Source organism: Scyliorhinus torazame, chromosome 17 (genome assembly GCF_047496885.1).
Source record: "Scyliorhinus torazame isolate Kashiwa2021f chromosome 17, sScyTor2.1, whole genome shotgun sequence".
NCBI classification, from domain to species: domain Eukaryota; kingdom Metazoa; phylum Chordata; class Chondrichthyes; order Carcharhiniformes; family Scyliorhinidae; genus Scyliorhinus; species Scyliorhinus torazame.
The window spans coordinates 103,750,084-103,770,099 of NC_092723.1; the positions used below are offsets into that span (position 1 = coordinate 103,750,084).

The window sequence follows — 20,016 nt, forward strand, 5'->3', positions numbered from 1 at the left end:
TATTATCCTTCATGAAAAAACATGGGAAAGCATGGAGAAAGCATGACTCAACAGTCCTAAAACTACTGTAGTTGCTATTTTACTGGATAAATTCAATTATTTTAACTCATTTCACTAGTCACAATCAATAAAAGACAACACAGGGTACAGTCATTGTTACCAGACAGAACTGCAGTCTTTACTAACGAGGGTTTGCAATGATATGCTGTCCTTTGGTCAGGCAGTATCTGAGAGCTCTTTGCAATAACATGGGTGTTTTTTAATGTTTGGCGTGTTGAGGAATCCCATACAGATATTGATGCACATAGAATCCCTGTGCTAATGACCAAAAGACAATCGATTCGCCAAAGAAAAATAATGTTAATGCTACAGAAAATATATATATTTTTTGTCAATTTGCAACCATCAATATAAATGTGCTAGTTAGTGGACAACTTGGAACAAATGTAAATATCTGGTGATTGATAGGCAGGAATCTCATGGATCCCCAGGATCTCCTCATAAACTAAGAATCCCAATTGGAATATATGTAATAGTGTATCTTTTTCAAGGTCTAAAGGATCTGTGTAAGGGGGAAAGAAAATGTTTGACAAATCTTTAGGGTTTTTTTTCTGCCTGCACATTTAAAAAAAAAACACCTGACGTTTAAGTCACACGTCACATGAGGCATTTCATCAAGTTACTGACTGGGTTATATTTATGGATAAACAAAGTTAATGAAGCATTTAGTTTGTTTTCATAATTCCCTAATATTTGTGTCTCTCGCCAATAAAAATGAGCATTACACTTGTGAAAGAAACACGCCCATCCATACCAACGTACCAATTAGGAGCAGGAGTAGGCCATTCAGTCCCTCAAGCCTGTGTAGATCATGTCTGATCTAATTGTGGCCTCAACTTCACTATCCGCCTGTAGTTATTAACTATTCTCAATTGGCTGTAACCATCGGAAGCATGGATTTCAGTCCATGATTTCCATGGGAATTTCCTCATAGGAGGTCATAGAGATCATAGACTTTACAATGCTGAAGGAGGCCATTTGGTCCATTGAGTCTGCACCGGCCCTTGGAAAGAACCCCTACCCAAGCCCACACCTCCACCCTATCCCCGTAACCCAGTAACCCCACTTAATCTTTTTGGATACCAAGGGCAATTTAGCATAGCCAATCCGCCTAACCCGCACATCTTTGGACTGTGGGGGGAAACTGGAGCACCCGGCTGAAATCCACGCAGACACGGGGAGAATGTGCAGACTCCGCACAGACAGTGACCCAAGCCGGAAATCGAACCTGGGACCCTGGAGCTGTGAAGCAACTGTGCTAACCACTATGCTACCGTGCTGCCCTAAAGGTATCAAAATAATTTTCAGAAATGTTACTTCTCGCTGCTTTGGAGCACTGATGCCTCTGGAATGGATTAATTCCAGGAATAAAAACTTCATAATTCATAAAGTCCTATTCTTTTTTTTAAATTTTAAGTAACCAATTCTTTTTTTTGCCCCCAATCAAGGAACAATTTAGCATGGCCAACACACCTAGCCTGCATAAAGTCCTACTCTAATTGTGAAGTAAATTCAAGTGATGCCCCACCACCACTGCTATATTCTCTCTATATTTAAGCTGTATAACCAATCTCCACCTTTACCCAATAGTGAAAGGATCTTTTAGTATTTTCAAATGCAAAATCTCTGCATCCTTCAGCCCAGCTCTTCAATAGGCCCTTGAGCAGTCAAATTCCTCTTATTCAATAAAGCTGAACTGCGTTTTTGATGTCATTCTTGTTAAAAGTGAAAAGGAGAAATAACAATAATAATTTCGAAGGACATTAGTGCCACTTACCGGAACTTGGCAAAATAACTGTAGCCTGTATTCAAAATCAATAGGGTTGCAAAAAAACAGATTTGTTATTTGTTTTTGGATGATCCGTTATGCAGATTTATGGATGTCATCTTAGAGTCATAGATGTTTACAGCATGGAAACAGGCCCTTCGGCCCAGCTTGTCCATGCCGCCCATTTTCTATCTGAGGGCTGGCAAACCCCTTTTTGGAAATGAAGTTTTAAATTGTCACCACTGTTATCCCAAGAATAAACCTTTGGCAGTCCATGTAGTGCTGTCTAGATTTAAAAGATTCGCAGAAGAAAAAAAAATCAAACACAGCCAACACTTGCTTTTACTTAAGTCGTCAAAAAGTCCCATATGTAATAATAATAATCTTTATCAGTGTCACAAGTAGGCTTACATTAACACTGCAATGAAGTTACTGTGAAAAGCCCCTAGTCGCCACACTCTGGCGCCCGTTCGGGTACATTGAGGGAGAATTCAGAATGTCCAATTCACCTAACAAGCACGTCTTTCGAGGCTTTTGGGAGGAAACCGGAGCACCTGGAGAAAACCCACGCAGACATGGGGAGAACATGCAGACTCCGCACAGACAGTGACCCAAGCTATCGAACCCAGGACCTTGGAGCTGTGAAGCAACAGTTCTCACCACTGTCCCGCCCTTAGGAATGTAGAAGATGAGTGAAACCAGGGGCGTCATTCTCCGACCCCCCGCCGGGTCGGAGAATGGCCGTTGGCCGCCGTGAATCCCGCCCCCGCCCCCGCCGAAGTCTCCGCTCCCGGAGATTGGGCGGGGGCGGGAATCCAGCCGCGCCGGTTGGCGGGACCCCCCGCTGGATTCTCCGGCCCGGATGGGCCGAAGTCCCGCCCAGGAATTGCCTGTCCCGCCGACGTAAATCAAACCTGGTATTTACCGGCGGGACCAGGCGGCGTGGGCGGGCTCCGGGGTCCTGGGGGGGGGCGCGGGGCGATCTGACCCCGGGGGGTGCCCCCACGGTGGCCTGGCCCGCGATCGGGGCCCACCGATCCGCGGGCGGGCCTGTGCCGTGGGGGCACTCTTTCCCTTCCGCCTCCGCTACGGCCTCCACCATGGCGGAGGCGGAAGAGACTCTCCCCACTGCGCATGCGCGGGAAACTTTCGGCGGCCGCTGACGCTCCCGCGCATGCGCGGGGAAACTGACAGCGGCCGCTGACGCTCCCGCGCATGCGCCGCATTTCCGCGCCAGCTGGCGGGGCAACAAACGCCATTTCCGCCAGCTGGCGGGGCGGAAATCCCTCCGGCGTCGGCCTAGCCCCTCAATGTTGGGGCTAGGCCGCCAAAGATGCGGAGACTTCCGCACCTTTTTGCCGGCGCGATGCCCGTCTGATTTGCGCCGGCTTTGGCGCCAGTCGGCGGGCATCCCGCCGTTGGGGGAGAATTTCGCCCCAGATAATTTTTGGAACAGTTGATTGGTAACTTTTGATTCAGACATTTTGGAAGAACAAAGATCTCTGTAACTTTTTTTAAAAAAAGCAAAGTTGATTTAATTAACTCTCTCAAAACCCTTCAGATTAACAAAATGTTCATTGTATGGTTAACCATGGTGCTGGTTAAGTGTGCTGTATTCAGTGAAAAAACAGCACTCACTGTACGCCTTTGTTTTGAAAAAAAATCCTACTTGATTTGTGCGGCTGATGCGCACACTTTGAAAGAAGTGGTATGGAAACACAGGACAAAAGAGTTAAATTTAAACCACCTGTGTATTGTGTTACTTGGCAGAGTTGAGTTTCAGTACAGCTGGAAACCATCCTCAACATGTGACCCATGTCACATGCAGAGTATGTGGGACACTGCAACGATTAACCACACATGGGAGTGTGTAGATTGGTCGGGAGATAAGTGATTTTGGAATTGCTGAAATTGTGCACAAATGTTTCTTTTGCCTAACTTGACTGGCTCAAAGTAGCAGATAGTCCCCAGAGGTGATAGCAATCCAAGTAGTGGGCGAGGTTTGCTGACTTGAGTGCAGTCGAAGTCAGTGGGATGGAAACTAACATTTAAACATTGACTTCTTTGTCCATGTCACATTTTTCACCAATTTGAATTCACCAGAAATACTGGCCTAAATATTGGAATCTTTTCAGAGAGCAGTCGATGTCTATCATTCTTGAATTATAGCAATTGTGTTTAAATGTAGCAAGAGTTTTGCAATGATCAGTAAAATGAGTAGGACTTTACGGTCCATGAGCCATCATTCCTCGTCATTCGCTGCTGGCGCAATTCATCCCGCCGCTTGTCAATGGGATTTCCAATTGAAGCCACCCCACGTTGTGGGAAACCCACAGCGGGTGATGCGCTGCCAGCGGAAAAAGAGAATCCCGATGACGAGAATTCCGGCCAATATTTACAATTTTAGGGAAAAGGCAATATACTAGGAACGATAAAGTTGGCTGCAAATAAATAACAATTGAAACTGTAGCCAACTAGTGGAGTGAGACTAGCTCTGCTGAAAAATTAACAGATTAAAAAGTGCAATAGTTGGCTTTGGTGTAATGCAAAAATCACCAGCGCAAAATATGAATGCGTGAAACTTCTTTGTTATGTTTGGTGCACGTTTCCCTCTCCCCAAAACCAAAAAGACTTGCACATAAGTGTCAAATGCTGATTTTACACGTGGGCACTGCTCTCCTGTACAATTTCTTTATGTAAATGTACGCCTCCAGATTTAACCACAGCACAGTCCAAATTTGCAGAACTGAGACTTTCGGGGTTGGATAGAAATCTTCACTGACTTTTAAATATATCTTGTGATGCAGACCTGCACTATACTCTATCAAAGTGCTGTCCATCTCAGTGCACCTAAAAGTTTTCAGCCCGCCGCCGCTTTTTACATTACAGGAGAGGCCTTCCCCATAATAATAATCACTTATTGTCACAAGTAGGCTTCAATTAAGTTACTGTGAAAAACACATCCGGCGCCTGTTTGGGGAGGCCGGTATGGGAATTGAACCCGTGCTGCTGGCCTTGTTCTGTATTACAAGACAGCTGTTTAGCCCAATGTGCTAAACCAGCCCCTTAAAATCATCGCCCGAACATGGACTTGAACCCTGGACCCTCAGATTAAAAGTCAGATCCTCTACTGACTGTGTTATCCGGGCTCTCATGGGCATACCCCTGTTATGTATAGTAATACTGGAGGAGTAGCAGAGGCAAAGATCTCTGAAGCACCTGCCAAGGACACCTTTTAACACTTGGGAGTGCAGCTTTTTTTGCATTTGTTTTATACTGGTTTTTATATTCTGGTGTGGGAAAATGAGCTTGCATTTGATTTCCCATCTGCATAGTTGGCATAGAAACCAGTACAAATATCGGTGCAAATGGGATTAGGGTCATTCCAGGCCAAAATATTACTGGAACATTAAGCAAACTTCACCAAAGCGCTGAATTAATGCTTTGGTTTGTTGAAACCCTTCTCTAACTGAGGATTGTAAAGTTTCCTTCAATAAATTATTCCACATTACAGAAACTGCTTTGGACTCTTGTGTGTTCTCCTCTTGCTAATACTGCTCCCCTTCTGTTAAACGAATAAGCACTTATTTTTTTTTAAAATTTAGAATATCCAATTATTATTTTTCCACTTAAGGGGCAATTTACCCCCCCCCCCCCCCCCCCCGGATTGGCCAGCTCCCAATTTTCCCCAATAGACTAATCTGTTAATTGCTCACTAACCTGCTGCTTTTGCCAATGCAGGTGTTCTACTCAACCCAATTTAAGCAGCCTAAATCTAGCCTCAGGTAAATGCCTTGCAGGCGGCAGCAATGTTTTTAATCCAAACAGTGCAGGTGAGATTTTCACTCTCTCTAAACCAATTCACTTACACAATTATCCGATATTGACTAATATGGACCTCGCTGGATAGTCAGGTATTTAATAAACTATACAGTAATCAGATGAAACCTATTTATCACAATATTTAATTGGATAGCTTTTACAATTGGGACATAATAATAATCTTTATTAGTGTCACAAGTAGGCTTATATTAACACTGCAATGAAATTACTGTGAAAATCCCCTGGTCGCCACACTCCAGAGCCTGTTCGGGTACACTAAGGGAGAATTCAGAATGTCCAATTCACCTAACAAGCATGTCTTTCAGGATTTGTGGGAGGAAACCGGAGCATCCGGAGGAAACCCACGCAGACACAGGGAATTGAGCCCGGGTCCCTGGTGCTGTGAAGCTACAGTGCTAACCACTGTGTTACCGAGCCGCCCGCATGACACATACTTTCCTATAAGTGTGAGGGCTTACAATTTGTTACAAAGTGATTGGCAATTGTTAAGATGGCAAATAGCTCTGATCCTACACGCAAAGCTCAGAAGTAGCTCCAACTGTGGGTTCTTACTTAAGCACATAGTTTCAGAATGCCATAGTTGTACATTTAGATTTTTAATTTTTAATTTTGAAAATTGACCAAGTACATTCCCCTCTTGCTTCTCCCTGCCCGCCTGACACCCTCATTCTCTCGAGGCACCAGCTTATAAACTGTGGCCAGATATTGCATAGGTAATAAGTGTTTCTGGTGTAATTGGAATAATGGAAGAGACATGGGGGACTTGTAAAATGCCCACCCCTCACTTTGCTTGACGTTTCCCCTGGTGACATGACCAAAATTGGAAATTCAGCTGTGCGGGGAATTGAAGGCACTGTTCTGTGGCACTATTCATTACACCTCAGTGTAATGATATCAGACTATATTTTTATGTTAAAAACACATCCGGTTGATATTTCTTTAAATGTGCATAATATACATTTTGACACACCCACAACAATAACTTGTTGAAAGTAAAATGCTCAAGCTAACTTTTGATGGGACCATTAAAAAGCTAAGTAAGAATTTTAGCCAAATTAAATCAAGACGAAAACATTCTGAAAACACAGACATTGAAACCTTTATTACATTCAATTTTAATTTAAAATTTGAACCCATTCAGCAAATGATAGCATTTAGAATTATTTTAATGGACGTTCCTGCCAATTAAGTTGTCTTCTTGACTGCTGCATTTAAAGGCTTGAAATTTAATTTAACTTTGCTCACTTTAATTTTGTGGTTGGACTTATCGGAGCAGTTTCAATCTGCTGGATGAGGAGTCCCAGTCTGACGAGGTGTCTATTTTTCTTGTTGTTGAAAGTTTACCTGATGCCATACAACAGTTTTTGTAAGGTGAATATGTTCATGTGATGGAATTTCTGAAGGAACAATAGTGAAAACACACCCAAACTGAAGATCAAGTGACCCCTGAAGAGTTCAGTCGAATTCAATAGGCTTGACGCAACCTGACTTAAACCATCCATCAAACAGCAAGCCTGAAGGAGTTAAGGTGGGGTCATAAAATACAGCTGGAGGTGTCTGATGGGCAATAGTCTGAAATTGTTTACACTTCACTCACCCCACCAAACTGTTTGAGGCTATTAAATTGCGAGGGCCAAAGTCTTTGTTTAATTCCAAAAGCCTTTAGCCATTAAAACAGCAAATTATTTTGCAGCTGGGATTTCAACTCCTGCCCCAATGTCACAATTTCTAAACATTAACAACATCAAAGTGTGTTTATTTGTTTGTTTGTTTGAAGAAGGCCCTTGAACTACTTGCACTCATTTAATAAGCATCTGAAGTCACATTTTATGTTTAGTAGAGTTTAGGCAGAACAATGTCCTCTGCTTTTATACTCTTACAACAACTATCCATTTCTCGGCAGCAGAATCATTGCCTCAGATTTTTTAAATATAAATTTAGATTACCCAATTCATTTTTTTTTCTAATTAAGGGGCAATTTAGCTTTACCAACCCACCTACCCTGCACATCTTTGGGTTGTGGGGGTGAGACCCACGCAGACGGGGGAGAATGTGCAAACTCCACGCGGACAGTGACCCGGGGCCGAGATTGAATCCAGGTCCAAAGACTTGTTTTATTTTCCTCTTCACAGACCCCAAATTTTCCTCTGCATCTCCTGAAACTGAGGGGGCTGGATTCTCCGATTTCCCAAGCCGCGTGTTTCTCGGTAGCACACCGTTCGCTGGCAACGGAATTCTCTACTCCCTCCGCTTGTCAATGGGATTTCCCGTTGAAGCCTCCCTAGGCCGCCGGGAAACAGCGGTGCACTGCCAGTGGGAAAAAGAACCCCAACGGCCAGAGAATTCCAGTCAAGGTATTAACATCATTAGACCTTTCTATACATTTTCATCAGGAGTGAAGTAAATTCGACCCCTGTCCATGTCTGTTTGTTCACCTAGCGCCTCCGACTGTGCAGTACTCCCGCACCACTGCATTGAAGCATTAGTATCGTTTTGTGCTACCAGTTTGGCCTTTGAGTCAGAAGGTTGAGGCACCATACCCAATTTTACCTTTATCTAATCTGTGCGCCATTTCAGGTCAGTATTGTTAATTAAAAATATTCTCCCTGGCTGTAAAAGGCTGCTGTGGTCATGATGTGGGGAAAAAGAAAATTGGGCGTGACGGTCCTCCAGCTGCTTGTTTCTCGATGGCGCGCTGTCCTTTGATGGCGGGATTCTCTACTCCCCCGCTTGTCAATGGGATTTCCCGTTGAAGCCACCCCACACCATCAGGAAACCCATGGGTGGGGTGCACTGCGAGCGGGAACATAGAATCTCAATGGCTGGAGAATTCCGGTCATCGTCGGGCATGGATGAGTTCTGAGTCTAAAAGTCTGAAGGGGTGCTGTGCCCTCTGGAGATATTTTTAAATGAAAAGGCAAGTCCTGCTGTCCACAGAAACAATAACTGCGCTTTGATTTTACTTATAGCAATGTCACCAAAATCAGGCTGCCAGGGTAGGACTGGTGCATTAGAGATACTGGGGGCGATTCTCCGAGCCCCGCGCCTGGCCGGATAATCGGCTCTGGGCCACGACGCCCCGACGGCGGCACGTGATTCTCCAAGGTGCAGAGAATCGGCGCCATTTGCGCCTGCGCGTTTGACACGCCGCTTGCCAAGGGCCGCTGGAATTGGCGGGACCGCCGATTATCCGGCCCAAATGGGCCGAGCGGCCGCGCAGATACGACCGAGTCCCGCCGGCGCCGTTCACCCCTGGTCGCTGCCGGCAGGAACTCTGCGTGAAGGGTCGGAGGGCGGCCTGTGGGGCGGGGAAAAGCAATCCTTCATCGGGGGTAGCCTCCGATGGGGTTTGGCCTGCGATCGAGGCCCACCGATTGGCGGGCTGGCCTCTTCCCCCCCCCCCCCTCTCACCCCCGGGTTGCGCAGCCAGCCCCTGAAACACCGACGCCATGTTGAGTCGGGGCCGGCGCGCTGAAGAAGTCCCCCGCGCAAGCGCAGGTTGGCGCAGCGCCCATTTGGCGCCGGGAAGGGAGGCTGGAGCGGCGTTCACGACGGCGCAAACACTTGGTCTCCATTTTGGAGAATTGCCCCCTAAATGTGGGCCCATCTGTTTCACGTCAGTGCATGTAGATATATTCAGTACATGGAGGTGAGGTACAATATGTGACAATTGCACAGTTAGCCTAGCACCTTACAATGGAGTGCAGCAAGTTCTTTCCGGGGCTTGATTGTATTTGGCACTGACAGTGACCAATGGACGCATAAATCTGCAGACAGGGAACCAGAGCATAATGGGATAATTTGCATTTCGTACTGCACTTACAACCTGGTGAGGAAGGGTGAAAGCAACCCTCCTTGGCCCCACTAAGCATTTCCTTTGTGCATAATCATTTTCATGTTACCTATTGGGCCTGGAGGCAGAGAACCTGAGGTCTTATTGTCCTTGCTGTTTTGGGGTAAGTCCTGACAAGGATATGGTCTAGCATGTTCATTGTAATCCATTTCCAGAAGCTTCGAGAGGTTTGGCCAATTTGCAGTTTCAAACACCAGGTGATTTGTGACAGCCATCTTACAACAGTGCCATTTTTTTAACAGTAGAAATTGCCTTTTCTTTTAAGTTCTATACGTGAGGCCAACAGATGAAATTGAGATTTAGTCAACATACCTCTGTAACATTACAGACCTCATTTTCACTGTAGCAAGGACCTGAATCAACAGTGTGGCAGTCCAAGGTTTTGGAGGAGATCTGCTAATGAAGGGTGGGCATGTTATGCAAAGAACAAAGAAAAGTACAGCACAGGATCAGGCCCTTCGGCCCTCCAAGCCTGCGCCGACCGTGTTGCCCGTCTAACCTAAAATCTTCTACACTTCTGGGGACCATATCCCTCTATTCCCATCCTATTCATGTATTTGTCAAGATGCCCCTTAAACGTCACTATTGTCCCTGCTTCCACCATCTCCTCCGGCAGTCTCCAAACAATCTAAATCCTGCTGTAACCTCTGACAGTCCTCATCGCTATCCGTAATTCTACCAACCTTTGTGTCGTCCGCAAACTTACTAATCAGACCAGTTACATTTTCCTCCAGAATTGTCGAGCTTAAATTCCCAGCCCTTTAAAATAAAATTAAATAAAACCAGCCTGTCTGTGACAGAGTTGAAAACAATCTGTTATAATAGCTGTTTGTTCACATGACTCCGTTAATGTTTGGTTGCTTTCCACAAGCTACAATGATCCCAGCAGGGGGAATGCGAGTTTACAGTCTGATTGACAGCTCAAGAGGTTAACAAAGGATTAGTTGTGAAGTTATTAATACAAATTTTGATAAGTTACTAATTACTTAAGAGGCTTTTAACACTTTGAATACGAGTGTTTTTTAAAAATATTTATATTGAAAGCTGTAATAGATATTGAAATCTTTGTTCTATTTAATCTGAGCATGGCTTCTGAGATCTGCCCACGATGAGTGCTGGGTGCATTGGCATGGAGGGTGTAAGGGCAAAGGATGGTTGATGTGGGGTGTGGGTCAGTATGAGTTGGCATTTAGTTGGCATGGAGGCTAAAACGGGCCGCAGGGGTGACATGGGTGGAACTTGGAGAGTGGGTGAGAGTGATGGAGTGTGAAAGGGAGGGCTCGAGTGCCTAATATTTAGCAAAGAACTGGGATAACATTCCAGACTACTGAGACACAACCTTTATACTATCTGCCTTAGCGCCCAACAGTCCCTGTGGCTGCCTCCGATCTGCTTCTGGGGATGATACACCCATCCCCATTCCATAACCACCCTCCTCACCCCATAAATTCAGGGCACTTCCTCGAAAGGTGAGTGCACCAAACGGGGGCAAACTAGAATTTCATACATTATAAGATTTCCATCTTAACCAAAATGACAATACATATATGTCTGTTTAAACTGACAGTAACTTAAAGTGTTGTTCAGTGTGACTGGGCCTGTGTTCAGTGTGACTGGGCCTGTGTTCAGTGTGACTGGACCTGTGTTCAGTGTGACTGGGCCTGTGTTCAGTGTGACTGGGCCTGTGTTCAGTGTGACTGGGCCTGTGTTCAGTGTGACTGGGCCTGTGTTCAGTGTGACTGGGCCTGTGTTCAGTGTGACTGGGCCTGTGTTCAGTGTGACTGGGCCTGTGTTCAGTGTGACTGGGCCTGTGTTGTAATTATTTAAGAGCACATGAGGAAATTTCAGTAAAACAACTAAAAACTATCACTCCGTTCTGTCGGGTGACAGTGGAGAAGAACATCGCTCTACAATGATTATTGCTCTCAGTCAAAGGTCACTTGCAAGCTCGAAGACTCTTTGTGGCATTAGATGCCAAAGAATGGAAACATTAAGGACAAGAGTTTTCTTCTGTTGTGATCAGCCGGGTGGACAAGAGAGAACCCAGTGGATACAGCATATTTGGACTTTCAGAGGACATCGGTGATGCTGCCACACAAGGGGCGTCATTCTCCGACCCCCCGCCGGGTCGGAGAATGGCCGTTGGCCGCCGTGAATCCCGCCCCCGCCGAAGTCTCCGGTACCGGAGATTGGGCGGGGGTGGGAATTGGGCCGTGCCGGTTGGCGGGACCCCCCGCTCAATTCTCCGGCCCGGATGGGCCGAAGTCCCGCCCAGAAATTGCCTGCCCCGCCGGCGTAAATCAAAGCTGATATTTACCGGTGGGACCAGGCGGCGTGGGCGGGCTCCGGGGGTCCTGGGGGGGGCGCGGGGCGATCTGACCCCGGGGGGTGCCCCCACGGTGGCCTGGCCCGCGATCGGGGCCCACCGATCCGCGGGCGTGCCTGTGCCGTGGGGGCATTCTTTCCCTTCCGCCTCCGCCACGGCCTCCACCATGGCGGATGCGGAAGTGACTCTCCCCACTGCGCATGCGCGGGAAACTGTCAGCGGCCGCTGACGCTCCCGCGCATGCGCCGGGAAACGGTCAGCGGCCGCTGACGCTCCCGCGCATGCGCCGCATTTCCGCGCCAGCTGGCGGGGCAACAAATGCCATTTTCGCCAGATGGCGGGGCGGAAATCACTCCGGCATCGGCCTAGCCCCTCAATGTTGGGGCTCGGCCCCCAAAGATGCGGAGCATTCCGCACCTTTGGACCGGCGTGATGCCCGTCTGATTGGCGCCGTTTTTGGCGCCAGTCGGCGGACATCGCGCCGTTGGGGAGAATGTCGCCCCAGATGTTGTTACACGAGATATAGTCCGTGGGACGGGCAGTTATGAATTAATGTAAAGGATTGAGGATCTGTTAACCGTGAGAAAATGGAGTGGGAACGAGGTGGCAAGGCGTAAATGGTGGGGCAACATAGAGATCGTGCTTGGGCCTCAGCCACTTACAATCTACATTCATGACTTAGTCGAAGGATTAGAGTGCAACATATCCAAAATTTATTGGGGAAATGAGCTGCGAGGAGAATAGAAAGAGACTGGAAAGGGATATGAACAGGTTGATTAATAGGGCCAGAACTTGGGGCAGCAGGGTTAGCACTGCTGCCTCACAGCTCCAGAATTCCGGCATTGGGTGACTGTGTGGAATTTGCAAGTTCTCCCCACGTCTGCGTGGGTTTCCTCCGGGTGCTCCGGTTTCCTCCCACAGTCCAAAGATGTGCAGGTTAGGTAGATTGACCATAATCTATGGGCAGCGTTACGGGATTAGGGCGGGTGAGTGGGCATAGGTAGGGTGCTCTTTTGAAGGGCAGGTGCAGACTCGATGGGCTGAATGACATCTTTCTATGGATTCTAAATGTTGGTTTTCAGGGGGATTTGGGCGTTCTACATTTGGTAGACAACAACATACTAGGAGTAATTTTGCCATTGCAAATGGGGAATATCTTTTCACTTGTGCTTGTGTTAAAAAGGATAACTTTATCACCTAAATGTATTGATATGTTGGGCGAGCTTACTTGAGGACTAAATATTGCCCCATAACAATTGAGACATGTGTAACCCTCCCACCCAGTGTTTTTGAGCTGTGTTCCACCTTGATGGAAACGTGTACCATTGTTTTAAAAAGGGCTGAATGTGTTTCCGGTTTCTCAGGGATGTAATACTATCGACAGAGAATACATGCAGCGTGCTTGTAAAAAGTATTCCAGTATGACCTAGATTTGACATTACTCAAGGGCTATTGTGGTTTGCTCGTTATAGTGCACTCCAACAGTCTGGGTTCACACAGCAAGTATTCCTTAGTTAGGCAATTGCAATTGTGCCAATGGGGTTTCCTCCACCGGCAGATATAAAACAATGTAGCTCAGTGTAATCGAAGAGGATTTGGACTATGTTTTCGCATCGAGCATCATACAAAAACTCCTGCTACTGAACAGCTTCTGACTGTGGTTTACTGATTTGAGAATAAGAGAGGCTTTATTGAACAGAAATACCATTTAGGCCGAGCATGAATGTTGAAATTACGGTGGCTGTGAATCGGCCTTTGTGGACCCTGATGTTTTGTTCCCAAAAGATGATTAAATAAAACCCACCAGTTGACAAGTAGATTACACGTTTTCAGTGAAACATTTGCCCGAAACCAAAAACGTGACAAATTAAAGCTTTGCTTACTTCAGCTTCGCAAAAACTGAATGGAAGTCTTTGCAGATAATTCTAACTTTGTGGTTGGATGGAAAGTAGGTGATGTGGAATTGGCGCCTGATCTTTTTTCTCTATCGTCAAGTAAACGTTGGTACAAAAGTGATTAATGGTCTAACCTTTCCTGTTTTATAGTCAGCAATGTTTTTTTTTTTGTTGCTACGATTGTAATTAGCTGCCAGCTGGCGTGTTAAAAATGCCTCTAAATGTTTGGAAATCTTCATTCCGGAGATGCTGCTTCTGAGCAACCAATGATTTATTTGGGGAAACTGGAATCATTCATTCCTTTAACTGTGGTTGCAAGGAACTTGTAGCGACATGTCACTTCTGTATTAATGGAGATTTATATTATATTCAAGTTCATTACAGAATAACATCTATAAGCTTCAAGAAAGATAAATTTGATAGGCAGAGGATTATTTGTTTTCGAGATCAGAGATACAGGACAGATGTGGAATACATATGTTGCCTTGGGGAGAAAATTGCATTATCAGCTGTTTCAATGTCTTCAAATTTCTAAATTGACCAGGCAAGTGTGTAATTATATCATTAGTTCCATAATTATTGCATCACATCACTTGCTAGCTCAGGGAATAATGTTGACACGGCTTGAAAGCTTTAAGATCCCACAGTGATCAGGAGCATAAAGTCAGATAGCAGCACTCCTAAGTATCTCACATTTTCCACTGTGTGCTCACACATTGAAATCTTCCAACCTAAAGCAGTGTTGTAAGAAGGTGAATGACCTTCTTCATGTAGCAGGGGTAAGTCTGGCTTCCCATATCTCCCTCTCACCTCTGAACACAGTCCTCACACCTCCACGGTGACCACACTCCCACCCACCTCACAGGGTCCCAGCACTTATCAGCTCCAAGGGAGACATCTTGGAGATCAACATTGAAGAGGAGTCGCACCTGTCACCCGCATCCTCCACCAGCGCAGACACTCACACTTCGGTGGGATTATGTAGTAGGCAGGCTTCTGTGTCACTCACTAGTGAGCACCGCACACTTGATGATCCATAGGTTCAGCTTATGACATCCATGGCTGGGGGCATGACACCATGGTGCAGGACTTCAACTGCACGGTGCAAGCACTAGTGCCATTCCACAAGTGTCAGTGCCAGAGGGCTTCTGGATCTCACTCCAACTGTCCCTCTATCCTTTTTTAAAAATGAATTTAGAGTATCCAATTAATTTTTTCCAATTAAGGGGCAATTTAGCACGGCCAATCCACCTAGCCTGCACATTTTTGGGTTGTGGGGGCGAAACTCACGCAAACACGGGGAGAATGTGCAAACTCCACACGGACAGTGACCCAGGGCCGGGATCGAACCTGGGACCTCGGCGCTGTGAGGCAGCAGTCCTAACCACTGCGCCACCGTGCTCCCTGTCCCTCTGTCCTGTGGAGGAGCCCAGGGTCCCAGGCACCCGAAGGAAAGAGGATCGACAGGAGCGCAGCCTGGGGCCTTCAACCCAGAGGACCCCAGGGTATCCAGCCCATCTGACACCCTCCTCTCTGAGTGATACACCTTCAGCCTATCCATATACCAAGGAGGGCAGCACCGCAGCACATGTGCTGCCTGGAAGCTGGCCGGGACCCTCGAGGTCCAGGCCCCCCTCGGGACGTCGGCCAAGGTCACCTCAGGCCACAGGGTGTGTGATACCAATCAATCCAGTCGAAATGGTAGTTAACAAGAACTGTGGTTTTAATCAGCTAGAATGTGCCCACCAGTAGCTCCTCCCGCACTGAGAGGCTGTCCCGGATCGATGGGCTATATACCTTCTCAGAGGGGCGGAGCCACAGGCGGAGCCAACAACAACATCAACACAACAACAGTAACAGTGAGTAAATACAATAATATGTACAACAGCCATACGTGGGGCACCACAGTGTGGAAGTCAGCAGGCTGCCTCAACCTCAGCTGTGGATCCTGTCTATACATAGTGGGAGGATGAGGGAGACTAAGAAAATGTGGGCACGAGTGAACCTAGGCACTATTAGAGAAAGGGCACAGTAGTAATAATTAACTCGCATTAAAAATCCCTTTGATCACCTATAAAGAGCTTCCACGCTGTCATATCATGACACCATGCTCCACAAACACCCATGCAAAATCGTAACTTCCTCACTGTGCAGTTTGGGAATGGCAGCGAAATGTTTCTCCAATCTCCCACACTGATGACACAGTAATGCTGCACTGCTCCTTGTGCAGGCCCCCAACCCCCAACATCCATGGTAACCTCCCAGTCCACGAGGTGCCAACTCTTGCATCACCTGACACAGGTGGTCCATCATTCCTGGAGACACAAGAAGTCTTCTCCTGTACTACACCTCTGACATCTGGAGTTAGGAAGGTCTATGTCGGAGCACCCATGGCCGGTAGTCTCCACCGAGGGTCCGCCATCTGGCGTCCTGCTCCTGGATGATCAATAGGCCCTGCCGCACACCCCCTCCTCTGCAGGATGCTGTTCCTGGCCGCGTGCAGAAGCACGTTGATGTCGCTGCTGCAGGTCAATCGAGAACTGTCAGCTCGATTTGCTCCACGATTTTCCAGAATCAAAAACTGAAAGGAGAACATCCAAGTGAGCGATGAGGATTCCTGATAATGGCCTGACCCTCAACCCTCTCAGGATCTGGAACATCCACCCATGCGCATCCCACTTTGTGAGATCCTTTCCACTGAGCTTCACTCCCTCCCCTGTCACACAATAGCTTCTTCCCCCCCTCCCTCCCCCCCAGTTGCCCCTCTCAACTCCACCTGAATGAAGTGCTTCGACCCGAGCCTCATTGGGCCGCATGCCCCCCCCCCCATGTGTGTGTGTGTGTGTGTGTGTACGTGTACTGCCCAGGGTTAAAGGTGAAGACACGCAAAATCAGACGAGGTACCGATGCAATTATACCCCAGCAAAAATCTCGACCGCAGGCATTGAATTCTGTTAAGTTTAGAAAGACAGGGCATGATTCGACGGCGTCGTTGGGGCCGACATGTCGGGCCGAGGCCATTGAATCTCGCAAGCGGCCTCTCATAAGATTTGCGACGCTCAAAACAACGCCAGATTTAATGAAGTCTCGCCCTTACTGGGCGTGATCCAGATCAGCATATTTAAATGAGCCATTAGGCTCATTTAAATGTGTATTCACGAGACTCTCCCGGTGCCTGGGACCTAACAGCCGCACCTAGGAGACCTCGCAACACACTGGCACTGCCAGGGTGCCCGGGTAGCACTGCAAGGCTGGGAAGGGGTGGGTTGACAAAGGACGGGGGAGGGGACAGCCAGACAAAATGGCGCCCTGAGCTGCGAGAGCTATCATTCTGGGATCGCCAGCAGGAAATTACTCAATGACTCTAAGTGTGGCCTTTCTGGAAACAAACTGCCTGAGGCAAAATAAATGGCAAAAGGCCCTTCAATAGCCGGGTGTCGCGCCGAGAGCCATCCTGCTAAACACACCCAAAACCGGGCCTAAATTTTTTGCGGTTAAACCACGGCCATAATGTGAATTTGTCTTCTCGGTGGGTTTGTCTGTGTGGTAGCCAAAATCCGACAGAAAGACTAAACATGTGTGTTTGTGTTGGTTGTAGGAGCGTGTAGACCATGCAACGACACAGAGGTCCTTATGGCTGTGTGCACAAGTGATTTTGGTAAGTGTTTTGAATTATTTTCAACCACAGCTCTGCATTGTTCCACTTTCCCTTCAATCCTTTCTAGTTTTCTTCTCATGTTACTGATAACAATTTAATACATTGGGTACATATTAAAAAGGTAGAATGTGTCTGAATGCGGAGTTGGCGGTTCCAGATAGATGTAGTGAGGAGGACTGAAATGAATTGAGTACACTTTCCATGAATAATCATTGATGCTCCATTTGGAATGGGAATGGGAAAGAATTTGAGTTTTGATACAATGCTAAATATATATATTGTTTTACTGTTAAAGCAAGTGTTGATGTATATTAAAAGACACCTAAGACAGTTGTGAATTAGTTATTAATGTTTCAACATAGTTTATTTGACATTTTCCATGACTGCTATAACAAACAAGATATATTGATTTCTGAAAATCTTTCTGTATTTAACAATCAGAGGGAAAGAGATAGTTACGATTAAATATTTAAAATATTCAACTCCCAGTGGCAGAGACTTACCCAGGCTGACATTTCGGTACAGTACCGAGGGAATGCTGAACTGCCTGAGGCATAGTCCGTCGAACCATAGAATTCTCACAGTGCAGACAGAGGCCATCCGGCACATCAAATCTGCACTGACCCTCTGAAAGCGGACCCTACCTAGGCCCATTCCCCAACCCTACCCCCATAACCCCACCTAAGCTGCACATCTTTGGATTGTTGGAGGAGACCGGAGCACCCGGAGGAAACCCACGCTGACACGGGAAGAATGTGCAGACTAGGGGCAGCATGGTGGCGCAGTGGTTAGCATTGCTGCCTCACAGCGCCGAGGTCCCAGGTTCGATCCTGGCTCTGGGTCACTGTCCGTGTGGAGTTTGCACATTCTCCCCGTGTTTGCGTGGGTTTCACCCCCACAATCCAAAGATGTGCAGACTAGGTGGATTGGCCACACTAAATTGCCCCTTAATTGGAAAAAATGAATTGGATACTTTAAATTAAAAAAAAAGAATGTGCAGACTCCACACAGACAGTCACCCAAGGCCAGAATTGAACCCGGGTCCCTGGAGCTGTGAGGCAGCGGTGGTAACCACTGTGCCACCGTGCCACCGACTCGGGTGGTTTAAATCTAAACTCCATCTGCTCTCTTGGATGGATGTGAAAGATCCCATTAATGATCAAAGTCTGTAGATTGATTTTGAATTGCCATACTCTGCCAATGGCCTCAGTTCGCACTTCACTGGTCACTCGCCTCGAGCCTTGCCTAAAATACACAGATTCTGCAGCCAGCCTCATGGTCGCATCTCACAGCTGGCACAGGCTGCCAGCTATTTCGACCACGGCAGCCTCCTCACCCAAATATATAGTACCACACTCATTGACACACTTCCCTCTCTCTTGTCCAACAACTTGGTACATAACCACAGGCCCCAGGGGTTAACTGGTTCTTGCCGTCATTGGAGCAGCCATGACTGAAACTGACCAGCAACGGACCTGAAACATTGGTGATGATATAATTAAACTTAATCCTCCTACTCAACCCAACTTCCCCCTCCCCCATCCCATAACATTGACTGATTTAAAAGCTGCAGACGCAGTAAACTTAATTCCACCCCTGCTTGTCCTAATACCAACATTGCACTACATCTTTCTCCTTTCAGAGGCACGGGAGCTGTCATCTGGCTCGGCAGTGGTAGAGAGACAAGAGGTAGAAGATCAGAAAGGCACTAAAAACACTGTTGCTTGCTTCCACACGTGAAGCCAGCAGCTCAGATACTCTGGGTAGAATTTAATGCCCTTTAGGGGTGGTGGTGGGTTCCACCAGCTTCCCGCCTTTAGCCCGATGTAAGTCTGTGGCTGGAAGGCACACAGACTTCTTCCACGTCCTGCTGCTAATGGAGGCCCTTGGATGGGCAATTAATGCCCACTTACAGGCCTCATTCCCGCCCCACCACTATTTGTATTAACCCAGTGGCTGGGGCGGTGTTCACTATGCAGAAAGGACGACAGCAATATGAGGTTACTTGGGGTTTCTGGAGGTTGGGGCGGGGTGTGGGTGATGGGTGGAGTTCCCTCAGTTCCGAGGCACTCCATGCTTGATCCCAGCAATTGGGAAATAGGGTGGGTGGGTGAGGGCGGCGCCCTGCTGACAGCCATCACTCAACCGTGACCTGGGTTCTAGGCCTTGGGTGGGTCTTGTGCCGTCAGCAGTCACCCTGATGACACTGCCGTTCAATAGAATTTCCGGCTTCTGATTGGTCGACAGCTTTTGGTGGGCATGACGTCTGCCCCCGGGGCCCTTGATCGCAGAAGAAAGCCTGCAGCTGGCCTGTCAAGTGCCTGATTGGCACAATGTAGACAGGCCATCCCAAAAAAAGGCAGCGTGGGGTTCTAACCAAACCAGCTCTCCAATTGATGGGTGTGAGCCTTGTGGACTCCATTAAATACCGTGCTGTGTGAAACCTAGAAGATTTTGGATTTGCATGTGGTGAGACACAGGGCATGATGGATCTTCAGCCAGGGCAGGGAACAGTGATTGCACAAGTGAGAGACTGTCAAAGCTTGAGTTCTGCTGCTGAGAACTCTGATGGGCTGATATTACTGTTACTGCTACTGGACGGGAAGATACCAG

At 47.3% G+C, this 20,016-nt stretch overlaps 1 protein-coding gene across 1 annotated transcript in view; it reads left to right on the forward strand.

The window, feature by feature from the left end:
- Positions 1–20,016, forward strand: part of metrn (meteorin, glial cell differentiation regulator) — a 54,503-nt gene that overhangs the window by 21,224 nt on the left and 13,263 nt on the right. Inside the window, exon 3 of the mRNA XM_072480820.1 lies at positions 17,344–17,403. Within this exon, the coding sequence (XP_072336921.1) occupies positions 17,344–17,403 (60 nt within the window). The remainder of the gene's footprint in view (positions 1–17,343; positions 17,404–20,016) is intronic.